This window comes from Eumetopias jubatus, unplaced genomic scaffold (genome assembly GCF_037043125.1).
Source record: "Eumetopias jubatus isolate StellerSeaLion01/CBP00866 unplaced genomic scaffold, mEumJub1_p1.0 scaffold_12, whole genome shotgun sequence".
NCBI lineage: Eukaryota > Metazoa > Chordata > Mammalia > Carnivora > Otariidae > Eumetopias > Eumetopias jubatus.
Window position 1 is genome coordinate 21158550 of NW_028274818.1, and position 19140 is coordinate 21177689.

At 36.2% G+C, this 19140-nt stretch overlaps 1 protein-coding gene across 2 annotated transcripts in view; it reads right to left on the minus strand.

Annotated features, from left to right (window-relative positions):
• Window positions 1–19140, minus strand: part of UCHL5 (ubiquitin C-terminal hydrolase L5) — a 43124-nt gene that overhangs the window by 19471 nt on the left and 4513 nt on the right. For both annotated transcript variants that reach the window (XM_028104671.2, XM_028104670.2), the window contains exons 2-3: window positions 15168–15231; window positions 13656–13761 (exon numbers count right to left, since the gene is read on the minus strand). In XM_028104671.2, coding sequence (XP_027960472.1) covers window positions 13656–13761; window positions 15168–15231 — 170 coding nt within the window. The remainder of the gene's footprint in view (window positions 1–13655; window positions 13762–15167; window positions 15232–19140) is intronic.

A 19140-nucleotide genomic window follows, 5' to 3' on the forward strand; every position in this document is an offset into this window, starting at 1 on the left:
AGGCAGATAGTCTCATTCTAGAATTTGTGCACTTAGCCACCATGTTAGGCTGGCTCTGTACATATATATGGTCTAACAAGATTATAACCTACTGTGGACAAGGGCTTCTTCCATATTTCCTATAGCCCCTATACAGTGTTGAGACTATAGAGCTAGAAAGAACCTCAGATGATCAGTGTGAATACCAGCAACATTAATTATAAAGTTGAACTTAAATTTGGTGAATGATTTTTAAAAATACAGTTTAGTCCTATTGCTATATTTTGTTACTACATTATAATTAAATACTATTTTCTAAATAGAGTCTTTCCAAAATGCTAATTCACTTATGATTTTACAATTTAGCAAACTATTTATAACCTGCCGGATTTCAGAAGAAAAATTTTCAATTATCTTCTGTCTTTTTAATTCTTATATTCCTCTACTTATTGTGTTGCCAGAGGCTTTGGAGGTCTTGTGAAATCCACTAGATCTTACATCGTTTGCTGCAATATGTTTGAAAAATTCCTTGATAACACTGCTTTCTCTACTAAGAAACATTCTCTTACACCCAGTTCTCAAACAAATATAATGATACCACCACACTTCGGATATTCCTCTCTGATATTATCTTGTACTCAAAACCATCTTATAATTGACAAGTTAGAGAAAACTAACAGGAAGTCTAGAATCCAATTAATATTGCTGATTTCTTTTAATATGTATTTTTCTCTGAATCACAGTTGTTTAGTAAATTTGGAGAAAAAATTTCACTGACTAAAGGAGACTTCATAAAGGTGGTTAACTAACACTTTGTAAGACTCAGTGCCCCTTTATCTTGGACCAAAATTATCTGGGATAAAATTATCTGGGAATGGGTTGGTAGGAGTGAAGTTAGATGAAGTTAAAATTTATATTCATTCACACATTCTTTCAAATTCACACATTAAGGACACACAATGTACACAGCGCCAGGCTAGATGCTGAGGCTATGGCAGAGAATACTCTCAAACATTCCTATGACCTAAGGACTTCAAATCTGTAATCCATCACTTTAGAAAACTTTTTTAAAGAATTAGAAAAAAAAAAAACTCCTTCCAAAATCATCAAGTTATATACATTAAACATGCAATTTTTGTATAATCAACTTCAATATTTTTTTAAAAAGACAAATATCCTGTGGTTACTATTTCTCCTTCAATGTTAATAATGATTCACACTGTCCATGATTTATTACAACTTATTTTGTGTGTGTATGAAGAATAGTAATCATGGTGTGCACGAATATAAAAAATACCTTTCCAGGTTTAAAAATGAGTTTAGCACCACCAAGTGGTTATGCTACATATAGCATAGAATTGCCAAAAGAAAAAAGACCTTAGGGGTGCCTGGGTAGCTCAGTCGTTAAGCGTCTGCCTTCGGCTCAGGTCATGATCCCAGGGTCCTGGGTTTGAGCCCCACGTTGGGCTCCCTGCTCCGTGGGACGCCTGCTTCTCCCTCTCCCACTCCCCCTGCTTGTATTCCCTCTCACTCTGTCTCTCTCTGTCAAATAAATAAATATCTTAAAAAAAAGAAAAGAAAAAAGACCTTAAAAAGGGTACCTCCATATAGTCATTCAAGTATTTACTAAGCACCTGCGGTGTGCCAGACATTGTGGTGTGTGGGATGCACAGTGAACGAGAGAGTTAGAGAGGTCTTTCATCTCATGAAACTCACATAAAAATCACCTTATATACATCTACTTGGCAGAACTTTAACTTTAGTTCATGTCACAAAAAATTCACTGCAGCATAAATTATTTTGTAGTTCCCAACTTTTTAAATCTTTAATTTATCCTGAGTATTCTATTATATGCTCTGGCTTGCAACACATTTTCAAAAAGAGTAGTAGAGTTAAACAGGAAACGGAAGACTAGAGTAAGAGATCACAGACAGGGCTGGCCCAGGCCCTTAAGAATTTGGTTTGAATTCCTTTGACAGAACATATATTCTTTAGTTCATCCAGGCTCTTCACTCCCTATTTCTTACACACAACCTGATTCATGCATGCATACATGTTGCCAACCTGATACTGCAGCCATTTGACTTATAACCCCTGGACTAGAGAATAACTTCTTTTCATAGTTTATATAAAAGAATATGGTGGGTGCTCAGAGGAATGCTCCTAAAGTAGTTTAAGGTACTGCATTATAAATTACAATCTTCACTGAGTTGTAGCTATAAAATAAAATTTTCACTATTTATACTCAAGGGAAAAAAAGGTTGAGAATGAAACTGTGGGTTCCTAAAGGGAAGGTGACTCTAAAATAAACACAAAACAAAAAAAGTATATGCCCTGCCTGTGAAAAATTTAGAAAAAATCCATACATGAAAGAGATGAATAAAAAACCAAAATGATGAAGGAAGAAATCATCTTTAACTGAAGTATCAGAGGTTTCTCTATGAATGTAAAAAAAATTTTTTTTTAAAGGTTTATTTATTTATTTATTTATTTGACAGAGAGATAGTGAGAGAAGGAACACAAGCAGAGGAGAGGGAAAAGCAGACTTCCCGCCGAGCAGGGAGCCCAATGCGTGTCTCGATCCTAGGACCCTGAGATCATGACCTGAGCCGAAGGCAGATGCTTAATGACTGAGCCACCCAGGTGCCCCTATGAATGTAAAATTTTTAACAGAACTTTTGAAAGCTTGACAGGACCTAGAGAATAGAGAAGGAAATTCATTCAGGGAAGCGAGAGGGTATGAACAAAGGAACAAATTTACATGGTATGTTCAAGAGACAATGTGCATACTGGTTTGTATTAGAATGGCTGTGGTCAGGGTATGGCATCATTTGCTACCTTGAAAATCACTGACCTTGAGCAATTAGTAGTTTGCCCTAGGAGCAAAAGATTTTTAATAGGGAAATAACATAATAAAAAGTTTTTTTTTATTATGAAAGATTCAGTCTGACAATTTACAGCAAGGATTGAAGATGGCTGAAAACAGAAACAAGATCAGCTGGATTGCTACCCTAATGCAGATATGAAACAATAAAAGGTGATAGATTAATGGATATATGAAACCTCCATCACACAAATATGCAAGTCAGAATTCTAGGAGTCAGGAATACAACTATAAAAAAAAAAAGGTTGGGCACCTGGGCAGCTTAGTTGGTTAAGCAACAGCCGTCGGCTCAGGTCATGATCCTAGAGTCCCAGGATGGAGCCCCGCAACGGGCTCCCTGCTCAGCAGAGAGTCTGCTTCTCCCTCTGACCCTCCCCCTCTCATGCTCTCTCTCTCTAACAAATAAGTAAAATCTTAAAAAAAAAAAAAAAAGGTTGAGCGCCTGGGTGGCTCAGTTGGCATCTGCCTTTGGCTAAGGTCATGATCCTAGAGTCCCAGGATGGAGTCCCGATTGGGCTCCCTACTCAGCAGAGAGTCTGCTTCTCCCTCTGCCCCTCCCCTTGCTCATGCTCTCTCTCTCTCTCAAATAAATAAATAAAATCTTTAAAAAAATAAGGTTAAAAAAGATAAGGGAATACTAATAACCATATGAAACAATTTTGTAAATTTAAGCTAAAATGGAGAAATTTTTTAAAAATCTTATCAAAACCAAGTCAAGAAATAAGTGATCTTTTAAGTTGAACCAGTAGTTACATATACTTACAAAGAAAATACCAGGCCCAGAATTGACTGTAAAAGCCCAGAATTGGCTGTACAGGCCAATTCTATCAAAATCTGAAGAAAAAGATCATCTAAATTTTATACAAATTCTTTGGAACTATAAAAAAAAGAGGAAATTCCAATTCATTCCATGAAACCAGCAAACCCCAGTACTAAACCTAATCAAAGCCATTATAAGAAAAGAAAATTAAGGCCCATTTCATTCATAAATACAAATGCAAAACACTAAACAAATAATAAATCTGACAGTACATAAACAGAGAATGTATCATGTTCAACTGGGCTTATACCAGATATGAAGGATGATGTAATATTTAGAAAAATCATGAACATAACTGACTGCACTAATTTATTAAAAGAGAAAATAAACACAATCGTTACAGTAAGTACAGAAAAAGCATTTGAAAATTTTTCATAATAAAGACACTCACTAAATTAATAACAGAATGCCCTTACCTGAGAAAGAACATTTTAAAAAATAAAAATAAAAACCTGAGTAAACATTATCCAAAACAAGAAAATGGTAAAAGCATTCCCTTTAAAATCATGATGATTTCTGGGGCGCCTGGGTGGCTCAGTCGTTAAACGTCTGCCTTCGGCTCAGGTCATGATCCCAGGGTCCTGGGATCGAGCCTCACATCGGGCTCCCTGCTCCGCGGGAAGCCTGCTTCTCCCTCTCCCACTCCCCCTGATTGCGTTCCCTCTCTCTCTGTGTCTTTCTCTGTCAAATAAATAAATAAAATCTTAAAAAAAAAATCGTGATTTCACTGAAGCTCTTAGGCAATAAGAAAAATAAATTAGAAGCATAAGGATTTGAAAGGAGGAAATAAGACTGTTATCATTTGATATAGTAATTTAGATAGAACCCTCTCAAAAAAAAAACAAATAAATATTAGAGATAATAGAAGAGTTTAGCGATATAGCTAAATATTAAAACATAAAAGTGAATTGCATTTTTTTACCAGCATCGAACACCTAGAAAATTAATTGAAGAGAAGATAGGATTTATAATTACAACAGAAATATCAAGGAGTTAGGATAAATCTAACAAAAGAGGAAATGACCTCTAGAGAGAAAATTATACATGTTAAAGATAATAAAGTTCTAAAGAGATACATACTATGTTCATGACTTAATTTGAAGATATAAATTCTCCCCAAATTGATATATATAGTCAATGCTATTCCAGTCAAAATTCCAACAGAATTTTTCATACAACTTGATGACTCTGAAATTTACATGAAGAGCATGGGGCCAAGAACAGAAGGATATTTCTGAAAAAGAGCAGGGAGGGGAGACATGACCTATTAGATATCGGACCTTAAGAAGAAGTGAAAGGAATTAGGACAGTGATACTGGCACAGAGACAAACTGATGAATGGGACAGAGGACAGCCCAGAAAACACACACACACACAACTCTGATTTACAACAGAGGTGTAATGTTAGATAAGTAGGGAAAACAACAGATGTTTAATAAATGAGGCTAGAAAAAAATGATGATCCATATGGAAAAAGATAAAACTGAACTCCTACTTCACTCACCAAAACCCAACTCCCAATGAATTATGGACATAGATGTCAAAAATTAAAATTTAAATACATAGGTAAATATCATTTACAATTTCACACAGATAACAATTTCTTAAACAAGATACAAAAAGCACTGGCTCTAAAATATAAAATTCTATTCATCAAAAGACACCCAGGTAAAACATTAAGGTGCCAACTTGAAGAAGCAATATCAAGAATACATAAACAACTCATACAAATCAAAAAGAAAAGCACGATTCACCCCAAAGAAAAAGAAAAATAAATAGAAATTTCAGAGAAGAAACACATATGGCTACTTTCAAAATGATTAGTGTCCAAGCACACATAAACCAAGACCACAATGAAGTACCATTTTAGGACGAGCAGGCTGGCAAAAATTAAAAAGGCCTGACAATACCACATCAGAGCATGTGGCTACACAGTTACTCAGATATTGCTAATGGGAGTGTAATTGGAGCATCTACTTCAGAAAACATTTTGATACATTTATGTATCACATGAAGTAGTCAATTCTACTTCTAGGTATACACCAGAAGAAATCTGCACATATACAACAGCAGACATGTATGTAGAAAAATGTTTATGGCCACACAATTCATAGTAACTCATGTAAAACCCAAATGCCAACCTAGGAAGAGTAAGTAAATAAACCCAGCCTGTTCATGCAGTTGATATTATACAGCATGCAAAATAAAGGAAATACTATGATGAACAAGTTATAGAAGAATCTTAAAGATATAATATTAAGTCAAAAAGTAAGTCCCCCCAGGAGTCCTGGGATCGAGCCCTGCATCGGGGCTTCCTGCCTGGCTGGAGGCCTGCTTCTCCCTCTCCCACTCCCCTTATTTGTATTCCCTCTCCCGCTGTCAAATAAATAAACAAAATCTTAAAAAAACAAAAAAAAAGTCAGTCCCCCAAAATCACACAGAGGATGTGAGAGATGAAATGAAATGAATCACTTATGTCAAGGGGTTTTAAAGTGGAGCCATGAGGGATGCCTGGGTGGCTCAGTTGGTTAAGCATCTGCCTTCAGATCAGGTCATGATCCCAGGATCCTGAGACTGAGTCCCGCCTCAGGCTCCTTGTTTTATTAAACAAATAAAATAAAATAAAATGGAGCCAGGAGGCCAATAAGGAAATGGGCTTTATGCACATCCTCACAGAATAAAACCACGAACTTTGAATGGGCAAAAGGGAATAAATTCCAAGGCCTCTGCCCATACACCTGCAACTTGCTACAGTAAGACTTTGTTTAGTGAAAGCCTTAGCAACCAATTATATTCAGTCAAGATTAGTTTTCTGTGAGCCAACACCAATAAAAATTCTTTGTAAACAACACATACAAACATTCCTTTTGTCTTTTAAAACCCTTGATTTTCGGGGCACCTGGGTGGCTCGGTCGTTAAGCATCTGCCTTCGGCTCAGGTCATGATCCAAGGGTCCTGGGATCGAGCCCCGTGTTGGGCTCCTTGCTCCAAGGGAAGCCTGCTTCTCCCTCTCCCACTCCCCCTGCTTGTATTCCCTCTCTTGCTCTGTCTTTCGGTGCCAAATAAATAAATAAAATATTTATAAATAAATAAATAAATAAATAAATAATAAACCCCGTGATTTTCATTCCCTAGGGAACACAATTTGGATTGCTACCCAAATCTCTGCTTCCCAACTGCAATTTTGAGACCCCAAATAAATGCTTTTATTTTATTTCAGCACTGCCTCTTTTCTCAATTGATAAGCATAATACTTTTTATCTAGCCAAAATTTTACATACATACACCCTTTTTAGGATTACAAAAAATACATAAAAAGAGAAAGCAAGGGGGTTGCCTGGCTGACTCTTGGTTTTGGCTCAGGTCATGATCTCGCAACGAGCCCCAAGTCTGGCTCTGTGCTCAGTGCTGAGTCTACTTCAGATTCTCTCTCCCTCTCTCTCCTGCTCAAACTCTCTCTCTCTCAAATAAATAAATTCTTTAAAAAAAGCAAGGAAATGATATACCAAATTCAACAGGAAAGATTACAAGGAATGGAGGGAGGGAGAATGAGAGTTATGTTGAACAGTGGGTGAGAGAGAAGGAAATAATAGATGAAGTTTACTTGGTTGGTGAGTTCTTAGGTGCTTAACATAGTACTTAAAATTATGAAATAAACAAATAAACAGGAGTCATGAGTGTGTGTCATCAATCAAGGATTATCATAATCCCATTCCATGTACCTGAAGATGGATTTTTTTAAAAAAGAAAAAAAACAGGCATCATCATTGATTGCTATGTCTTCCTCCTTCATCCCCACATCCAATCCATTACACATTAAGGGTGCTAACTACTTTATCTACTAAGTATTATTCAAATCTGTTCATATTCATCTCTACCACCAGTCTTTCATCTACTTTTGCATGTACTTCTGCAAAAGCCTCCTGATAACTAGTCATATTCTACACCACTGTCTCCTCCTCAAATGCATTCTTCACACTATAGCCAAAGGGAATCTCTTCTAAATAAAAATCTGATCGTGTCATACTTCTTTAAGCACTTCAATAACCTTCTATTACTCTTAGGATACAGACAAAAAGCCTCAATCATGGCCTAAAATACAGTGCATGATATGACCTCTGTCAGCATATTTGGCAGAAGGCTGATATTCTCTAATAACCACCTTCTCCTTCTTCCATATAAATTAAGTACCCAAATTTTATCTGGGTTCATGACCACCTGGAATGAAGACAACTTTCCCACTCTCCTTTGCTGCTAAGTACAGCAATGTGACTGAGTTCTGGCCAGAGAGAATTAAGTATGTGACATTGGCAAATTCTAGAAAATGTCCATAAAAGGAGAGAAGTGTGCTGTCATCCTCTTTCTGCTTTCTGGAATGTGGAATTAAGATAGAATGGCTAAAACTCCAACAACCATCTTGGGCCGCGAAGTAATCTTTAGAATAGAATCCACACACAAAGGAACAAAACAAAAGAGCCTGTAATCCCGACAGTTCTTGGAAGTGAAAGAGAAAAACTTCTATTTCTTATAAACCATTGTGTCTCTACACCTAACTGTACCTAATTCTGATTAACATGCTGCCTGTTCAGCCTCACATCTCATGCCACCTGCCCCCTGCTCTGTATATGTCAGTTACACTGGCCTTCTTTTAGTGCATTTTACGTCTTACTCCCTTTTGCTATAAAGCTGTTACTAATCTGGGATGATCTTCAACCTCTTTCCCCCATTTAACACCTACTTAACCTTTAGACTTCAGCTGAACCGTCACTTTCTCAGAGTTTTCTCAGATCTCCCTAAAGGGGTCAAGTCCCATTTTATATATATATAATAAAAAACTTAATCTTGCCCAAAAAGAGGCCTTACCTTTGCCCTTGGCTCCTGGGAGCTAAACCCTAAGCTCTTGAAAAGCCAGGCCTCATAAGAGCATCTTTGTTTACCTGGGCATATGGTCCACAAAGGTAGTCTAACACTGTGATTTCGGGTAGAATTTTGGGTCAACAGTATCAGCTCAACCTCCAAGGTGACTGGAGACTGAAGTCAGCCACATTGGGTGGTCAGCCAGGTCTATGAGACTGAGGCCAAAAAAAAAAACTCTGGATACCAAGAATTGGTTGAGATTCTCTGGATGACAATGCTCTGTATATACTGTCACATATGGTTACCAGGAAAGTTAGTGCCATCTGTGACTCTATTGTTAGAAGACAACTGGAAGCTCTCAGCAAGGAAATTTCCCAGACTCTGCCCCATCCATCTCTTCCCTTGGCTGAATTTAATCTGTATCTTTCACTGTATTAAATCATAACTGTAACTATAACAGCTTTCAATAAGGTCTATGAAGTTTTTCTGGCAAATTACAGAAACTGAGGGTGGTTTTGGGGACCCCCCAAATTTGTAATTGTCAGAAGTGAGGGTGGCTTGGGGAACCTGAATTCTGTAGTTGGTGTTCGAAGTGAGGGTGGTCTCAGATTGTTTTCAAACTTCACAGTATGATATGGTTGTCATTTCACTCTACTTAGTACTTATCATCACCATAATTTTGTATTTCATTGATTAAAACCAATCTCTTCAACTAAACTCTAAGCACCTTGTGGGAAGGGATTATGACTGTTTTTCATTCTTCAAGCACCTAGCAGAGTATCTGGCACATTGTAGGCAATCATCCTTTCCTGGAAGGCTGAATAGATAGACAAACCCAGTACAAACTTAGCAAGTACAATCTTAGCAAGTAAATCAGTGAAAAATGATAACAAGACAATGATGTTTTGCAGAGAAGTATTACCAAAATGTCATTTCCTACCCACAAATTATAATTACGAGATTCTTTTCTCAATACTTTATTAATCAGTCATCCGTGTACATGCATTCCTACAATTAGAGTGTATGACCAGCTTAAGACAGTCAGTTTTACTATTACCTCTCTAAATTGGTGCGATTCCACCCATAAAGACCAAAACTATATACTTAGTTAATATTTATGAACTCTATCATAAATAAATATAATTTTAATTACAATTTCTGAAAATAGGAGACTCCTGGATAAAATTATTAGTTCTTGAAGCCTAGAATTAGGGATTTTATATTTATGCAATGCAAAGTTTCTGGCATAGGCTTATAGGAGGCATACACTAAAAAGACTAAAAGATACTATTGGGAAATTACTGATCTGTCCGTTCACTAAGAACTATTGAGATAATACAGTACAAAAAACACCCAGTATTATTGGAAAATCACTAATCCTAGACATTAATAAACATGGCAGGAATAATACAAATAAAACATTAAATTATAGTTAAGACAGAAAGACAGACCTAAAAAAATACAGACCCAGAAAAATATCACAAATTCAAACCCTAGTACCATTTTTCTTTAGAGTACTTTCTTTTACCTTAAAAATACTTAGACCTCTATAAATCATTAATGCCGTAGTGTTAGTGAATACTAGTGTTAATTGTAATATTCTTAGAGATGAAGAGCTCAGTCTACATTTATTGGATATCTACTATGCGCCAAGGACTGTACATAGAAACAAAAGCCCAGACTCCCAAGTTCACAATTTAGTGTGGAAGAAATTAAATGCACACATATACACAGAAAAAATCCGGAAGAATATAGATCATTTTCAGTGGTTATCTCTGAAGCAGGGATTATAAGGGACTTTAATTTCCTATATCATATAGTTACAATGCTTAAATTTTGTAAAATGAATATATATATTCATAGAACTTAAAATATAAAACCTTTCTTTAAAAGGAGAAAAAACACCTGAAGGGCTTTTAAAATTACCTGTCTCCTACTTTTTCTCTACTATCGAGATCTTGAAAATCACAAACTGTGGTTTTGAAATTATAATTATTGTTGTACAATAATACATCAGTACAAGTAATATATAAATTATATAGTTATATATAAATGTATAAATTATTTGTGTTAGAAAAGTAACTAGAAACTCAAAATGTTGATCATGAAGAGATTAGTTAAATAAATTATAGGACATTTACACCAAGAATACTTTTAAAAGAGGCAACGTTGTCATGTGGTCAAGAGCATAAACTTCAGAGCTACAGTGCCTGAGCCTATACTCCAGCACTGTCAATGACTAGCTGCATAACCTGGGCAAGTTTCATAAGCTCTCTGGGATTCAGTTTCCACATCTGTGAAATAATAAGGAATCTATAAAACCACAAAGCATTGTTGTATCAGCTACTATACATAAATTAATACATAAAAAATAATACATATGGAAGTATCTAATAAGCCTTCAGAAAATGTTAGCTAATACTATTATGTGTATGGAAATGGAACAGGGTCAGACTTTTAACATTAAGTGAAAAAAGATACAAAATATTTTGTATAACAATCCAGTTTTAGTAAGAAAATTATGAGAATGTGTTAGCATATAAAAAGACAATGTGGGAGGTAGTATAACATGTGGAATCACAAACCTGTGTTTTAGACCTGGGTTTAAATTCTGTGTGACCTCTGAAAAATAAGTTAATTTTTCCAGGTCTCAATTTCTTCATCTGCGACATTAGGATAATAACCTTACAGAGTTGTTGCAAGGATTAAATAAATATTTCTAAAGCACAATATCAGATACACAATAAGAATGGTAAAGGTTAGTTACTGTTGGTATTGTTTTCATTATTGTTGAAACTAAGAAGACACATGCCTGTCTTATTCACCATTATACCCCTAGTACCTAAAACAATGCCTAGCACAAAGTGGATGCTCAATAACTACTTGTTAATTAAATGAATGAGTCAAACCATTAAAAGTGGTTAGTAGAGATGGGTGTGGGATTACAAAGATACTTTTATCACTATCTATTTCTGTACTTTACGTTCTGCTATCAGAAAAAAATACACAATAATGTTCTCTAAACCTTTAAAGTAAAAAGAAGAAAGTACTAATTTCTCTAAAAAAACACTCAATTTTAAAAAGTTGGGGGAAAATGGAAAGAAGTAGTAAGAGAAAAAGGGAAAACAAGTTACTAAGTTGAATAGCAAAGGCTTGATCCAAAAGGGCAGTAACGAGAATCAGCAGTTTTATTTTCAACCTTTTTTTTTTTTTAAGATTTTATTTATTTATTTGGCAGAGAGACACAGGGAGAGAGGGAACACAAGCAGGGGGAGTGAGAGAGGGAAAATCAGGCCTCCCGCGGAGCAGGGAGCCCGATGCAGGGCTTGATCCCAGGGCAGATGCTTAACGACTGAGCCACCCAGGTGCCCCTATTTTCAACCTTTCTAAAGGTTAAATAGATTATCCTAAGAAGTTTTTTGAGTCTCAGAAATAAGTGTAATTTTCAAACAAATGTCATCATATTTAGCTTAGATTTTAAACATTAATCAAACCTCTTTTATCATTTTCTTTTTCAGCTTTTCCAAAAATGGACCAAATGTATGGAGGCATCTAATAATATTCAACACTTCACTGTATATACTAGAACAGCAATTCTCAAGTGTGGTCCATGGACCCCTCGGAATTCCTAAGACACTTCTCAAGGGGTTCATGAGCTCAAAAATTGTTTCCTTAATAATTTAAAGACAGTTTTGCCTTCTTCCCTGCTTTCATATTTGCACTGATAGTATAATAGCAATGCTACATAATACTGCTGGTATTTTAGCACCAATCTGGGCAGTGGCATTAAACTGTTTGATTGACACAGATAGTTTAAAAAAAAAAAAAAAGCCAGGTTTACTGAAGACTGTCTTTAATGAAGCAGTAAAAGTTATTTTTATTAAAATCTGAAGTATAAGTCTTTAATATTCTATCAAATGAAATAGGCAGCACAAATAAAGCACTTTGCAGAACAAAATATGCTAGTCATTTCAAGGGAAGGCAGTAGGATGATTGAGTTGTGAGCTAGGTTGGCTGCTTTTACCTTGGAACATCTTTTTCACTTGAAAACACAAATGGCAGACAAATACAGTTGTCCAAACAGGGTATGTGGCAGATATTTTTCTTTGAATTGAGTGAAATAAAACTGTTACTTCAAAGAATATACCTGACAGTATTTGGGTTTTTTTGACAAAATTTGAACTTTCAAGTGAAAATCAGAATTTGGTAAGACTAAGATCCTCCACTGTTAGTTTAAAAGTGTCATGATACTTAACCCACTGTGAGTTTAAAAGTTTCATGATACTTAACAACTTTTCTGATGATACACATGTGACTTGTTGATAATGTATGTAATCAAATGTGTCAACATTTAGAAGATCTGTATAAGTCAGTGAACTTTCAAAATGACCAATGCACCATATTATCAAATTCTACATGAGTAAAAGATCCATTTGCAGAACAAGATAAACCAAAGAATTTTAATATAATAAAGAATAAAGTTCATTGATGTGGTTTCAGATTTCACACTGCAACTAACCTTTATGAAAGCAACATTTTTGGAGTTTTGATATCAAAGAATATCCATAATTCTCTGATATAAAAAGATATTAAAATACTCCTCCCTTTCCAACTACACATATGTGTGAAACTGAATTTTCTTCATATACTTCAACCAAAAACAAAACAAAACAAAAATACTGCAACAGACTGAATAAAGAAGCAGATAGGAGAATCCAGCTCTCTGCTATAAAGCCAGATATTAGATCTGCAAAAATGTAAAACAATGTAAAACGTAAATGTAAAGTTTCTTGCTATTTTTTTATTTTGGTAAGTGTGATTGTATTTCACTAAAAAATGTGTTATTTATGTTAACATGTAATGCATTTACTGTTTTTTAAAATCAATTAATATTCTCAAAATGTCTCAGTCTTAATGTCTAATATAATAAATATTGATAAATATAATCCATATAAACAGAGAAGCTCTTTGGAGATCTCAGTAATTTTTGAGAATGTAAAGGGGTCCTAAGACAAAAAAGCTTGTGGACTGCTACACCAAAAACACAAAAGTGAAATAGAGTTCTGTTTATAGAAAGGATTGCTCTCAAGACTTCAGAGTATCCAAGGACCATACCTGCTTGGCAAAAAATATTGTGTCAAGTCTGGAGTCCTGAACTACAGAGCCGGCTGGTTCTTCTCCTGGCTGCCACTTGAAAAGAAAAATTAACCCATGAACTGGCCTACAAAATAAAATACAAATTAGTGACACCAAATCCTGCTTCTTTGTGAACACGCTGTCAATACATTACATTTTAGCAGCTACTTAACAAATACATTGCAACAAAATTAAGTTTGAGAAAACTATTTAAGATTTCTATTGCTATTCACAGTCACTAGAATGTTGCCTATGACATGGCTAATAAACCTTAAAATTACACAAACCTACAAACCAAATAATTATAATGGAAGGTTTATTGTCAAATCTGGATTATTCACTTCCGCCTTGTATCACTTCACTTAAAAACTAAAAATAAGAACATAGCAAAACTAAAAGAAGCTGTTAACCCTAGACTGAATTCTAATCTATATGAATAAAGTCCATGTGGGATGTTTATAGATAAATGGTTTATAGCATATATATTACAAAATATATTAAGTCATCTTTATATAATTGTTGGATTCATGAAAAATTGTCAAACTGCAGTATGAATGGATGCTACCATCTTATACATAATTAAGTCATCCACTTTCCTAAAGGAACTCTTGTTGCCCATGAAACATTAAATCACACTTTAGGATTCTCTTCAGTCTCTTATAACTGTCTTCCATGCAACAAGACCCATTCCTATCCTTTGAAGACAGTTCAAATGATGCATTTTTAATTAACCTTTCCTGATTACTCAGCCAGAATTAATCCCTTATTTCATTTCAAGTCATTGCTCTTTCTGTGGGGAAGGGGAAAGTAGGGGGAAGCAAATGATCTCTTTACTATTAAAAACAGTAGCTATATCACTGCAATCCCCATTTCCCCTTTAGAAGCCTACTCTCTGTCACATTCCAAGAATCCAAGAATTCTCCCTCCAATGAAAATTCCTCTAGCCCTCTATTTACAATACAGGGTCAATGCTTGGGGGCATGGAGGTTGAAGGTAAGGGGAGTCTCAGAGAGTCTCTAGCTAGAAGGATGGGGGAAAAGGAAGATACTCCCTGGCATCTAAATTTGGAATTTGAACTGTAACCTCCCCAAGAAGCGATGTGATAATATATAGACAAGTTCTGAATTACTATTCATATATGTTATCTACTAAATATGTTTTTGTAGACTAACCTATTAGTCACGTTTTTAATGTTAAAATGTGTTCTACGATCTAACCCTATTGATCTATAAGTGAATATTGTAAAAAAAACAATCAACCAATTCTGATATGGAGTTACAGAGACTTAGTTTTTAATCCTTTAAAAGTTAATTATATCTGAGTCTCAGGTCTGGGTTATAAAATAGAGTAATAATACCTATCTCACAAGATCAAAGAAAGACTTAAAGGAGATGATGTAATCAGCCCGTAGCAATCCAAGTAAAATAAACAGACAACAGTCTGCTTAAAGTACAGACATATTATTTTTAACACAACTAAGATCATACTTACTTTAATTTTTCAAAATTCTCAGGCTCTAAACTCCATATTTCTTCTACTTGGGCTCCTCGGCAACCTGAAATAAGAAATTATTTCTTTAGAAAACAAAATAACTCTTTTTTTCCTTCACCATTAAATAAAATACTAAGTGAAAGAAATGCACATTTAGGGACAATGAGACAAGACAAATTAAAATGGTAAAACTGATAAAGCTCACAGCCATATCTTTTTACTTCCTTTACTACTTCTTAATTATTTATAATGGGAGTATATTCCTTTCATAATTTAAAGAATTTTCAAGAGTTTGTTTTCACTGAAACACCACCCCAAGACTTCTCAGTCTCAATCTGTCTCTTCTGCATCTGCTCTTTTCACTCAACTGCCGTTTGCCTAGCTCTGCTCTTGACCCTCTTCTTAACTAGACAATTTTTTTAAGTGGTAATAAATACCATTTAACAGTAACTTTCATATCACATGTTTAGTTCTGACCCTTTTCCTAAATTCCAATTCTATACTGTCTTTAATATAATTTTATTTTCAACTACCTCAGAGTCCCCCAAACATACCCTTCCTTAGGACAGTGTTTCTCAATCAGGTGATGTTTTTTGCCCCCACCTTGCTGCCTGGGAAATACTTTACAATGTCTGGAGACATTTTTACTGTCACTACTGTCACCAGTGGGAAGGCCTTGGCATCTAATGGATAGAGGCCAGAGATGCTAAACATCCTACACCGCACAGGACAGCCACCAACAGCAAAGAATTATCTGGCCCAAATTGTCAACACTGCCAAGGTTGAGAAACCCTGTCCTAGTAGATGTATCATAGTAAGAGTGTACTGGTTAAGATGTTGGCTTCAAAAATGCCAGGGTTTGGATCCCGGCTCCTCCATTTACTAGCTATATGACCATTTAACCTCTCTGTTCCTCATACTTAGGGAGTTGTTATGAGGAATCAATGAGATAATTTAGTATGCATGAGATACATTTAATACAGTGCCTGGCACCCTATAAGGGCTTACTAACAGTTAATTAATATATTATCACAAAACAAAAACCAGCCATATTTACCATGCCTTTTATCTGTAAACTGCTTTAAATGCATTTCCCTAATCACTGCAAGGCAAGTATTATACAAAAGTAGCTTAGGGATGTTAAGTGGCTTGCCTAAATTCACTACAGTTAGTATATGCTAAAAAATTAAAACCCACATCTGGTCCCAAAGTCTGGACACTTTTTAATATTCCAGATATTTTCAAGTAAAAGCTAGAGAAGCCTTTGACATGGGGAGGAAAAAAACAGGTGGGTCAACCAACTCCATGACTTTGGGCATTCATACCATCCCAGGACTCAATTTGCTCTATTCAGCAAATACCTATTAAGTACCTACTCTCGTATTAAACATATGTACAAGGGAGAGTTACTAGGTTGTCTGTAGTAGAAAACATGTTGCTAGACATTCACATATAGGAAGCTGGAGGAAAAAGCCTTGTAAGTGTGAACCTATATTTATATGAGTGTTGAAAAGGGCACGAAAGGACACTAATGGAATTGTTCTTTGGGGTTTTTTTTAAAGATTTTATTTATTTATTTGCTAGGCAAAAAGAGAAAGCGTGCACACAAGCAGGGGGAGCAGCAGGAAGAGGGAGAAGCAGGGTATTTGCTGAGCAAGGAGCCCAATATGGGACTTGATCCCAGGACTCTGGGATCATGACCTGGGCCAAGGGCAGACGATTAACCCAATGAGCCACCCAGGCATCCCGGAGACGATTCTTTTTCTTTTTTAATTTGTCAGAGAGAGAGCGAGCATGCACAAGCAGGGGGAGTGGCAGGCAGAGGAAGAAACAGGCTCCCTGATGAGCAAGGAGCCCAATGCGGGACTCGATCCTAGGACCCTGGGATCATGACCTGAGCCAAAGACAGACGCTTAATCAACTGAGCCACCCAGGTGTCCACTAATGCAACTGTTAACACTGGTTACTGCTATTGGAAATCAATTATAAAGAGGTCAAACATTAAAACACTGCACATATCATACTAAAACAACAACAAAAACCCATTGAATAAACGTGTCCCAAAATCTGCATAGGCTGAATTTCAAGTGGTCACACCTGTTTAAACAACCTTATGCTAAACACACACACACCTCTTTCTGTAAAGAAAACATTGTATTCAACTCTTAGTATCCATCTCCTTATATACATTCAATATCTAATAATCCCCTTATGTACACTCAATTTCAAATAATGCATGGTATAGGAAAGAGAAAAAAGCAGTGATTCAAGAGACCTGGGTTCCAATCCCAGCACTGCCTTATATTCTTAACCTTGAGCAAGAACATAATGTTTTTGAGCATCACTTTCCTTGTGTAAAAAACAAGGGTATTCCTACTCCCTGCTTCATCCAATCCACACAATTCTTGTGAGGTATACATTATTAAACACTAAATATAAAGAATCCCCTAATGCAGACTCCCTAACATATATTAAGTAAAAAGATGGGGGCAGGGTGGGGGGAGGCTTTAAAAAGTTAACAAAATGTTGGTATTTTACAAACACCTTCTATGTGCCAAGCATAGTACTAGGCCCTGGCAAGGACAGAAAATAAACTATTGTCACAGTACTTAAGAACATCACAACTAGGGGCACCTGGGTGGCTCAGTCGTTGGGCGTCTGCCTTCAGCTCGGGTCATGATCCCACGGTCCTGGGATCCAGCCCCAGGTCGGGCTCTCTGCTGGGCAGGAGGCCTGCTTCTCCCTCTCCCACTCCCCCTGCTTGTGTTCCCTCTCTCGCTGTCTCTCTCTCTGGCAAGTGAGCAAGGAAGCGAATGAATGAATGAATGAATGAATGAATAAATAATAAATAATAAATAAATAAATAAATGAACATCAGGACTAGGGGGCGCCAAAATGAACGAATGAATGAATGAACGAATGAACATCACAACTAGGGGGCGCCTGGCTGGTTCAGTCAGTAGAGCCTGTTACTCTTTATCTCAGGGTCCTAAATTCCAGCCCCACACTGGGGTTAGAGGAAGGAAGGAAGGAAGGAAGGAAGGAAGGAAGGAAGGAAGGAAGGAAAGAAGGAAGGGAGGGAGGGAGGGAGGCAGGGAGGGAAGGAAGGAGCAAAGGAGGGAAAGGGCTTCACAGCTAGTAGGAAACAAGTATGTAAAATTCAAAGACAATGCAGCATACATAATTTGCATATGAAAGGTACAGTGGAGAGCCTTCTGGAAGTTAAGAGGTAGGAGAGACCATTCTTACATTTGCTGATCAGAGAAACTTTCCTGGATAATTGAACTGGGTCTTAAATAGGATGACCATAGAATCTGTCATCCAAACTGGAACACTACTCCAAAATGAAAGAAAGTACTAAATTTAAATTTGTTTAAAATATTTACGTATTGACAAACACATTTGCATCATGATACAATGATGTGTGATTTTATGATGGCTCCATAAAATAGTTCTATTCAAAAACTAATTTCAAAATTAATTCTCTTAAAAATATACCTGGAGCATTTCTCCCCAAGAAAAATACCCTGGTGGGGCCCTCCCTAACTGTTGCCAGTGCCTTAAATTTAAATTTAATGCTATCTTCCAATCCCCTAACCTCACCAAGTCTACCAGAAGTAAAGGCATGGCCCCAGCTTCTGTACCTCCTACAAAAAAAATAGTCCCAGATATCTTCCTTAATCGTGTCATTTCATGTTAGTTAGTGATGTGACCAAACAGGAAAAAGTGGATTGTGGTGGGCACTCCAGGCAAGCACTCCAAAACCAAGGACTAGACTCAACTATTTGGGAACCTCAAGTTGGAAAGCTGTTAATTTGTATCCCTAATGAGAGGGTTCCATTTTGGGGGCTCCAACGATTATAAATACTTGTTTCTAGGGGTACCAGGTGCACTCTCATTAAGTATACTTTTACTTCTTGTGTGAAAGCCAGGCATTAACTTGCCTCTCTCCTGAAAACAAGGGAACATATAC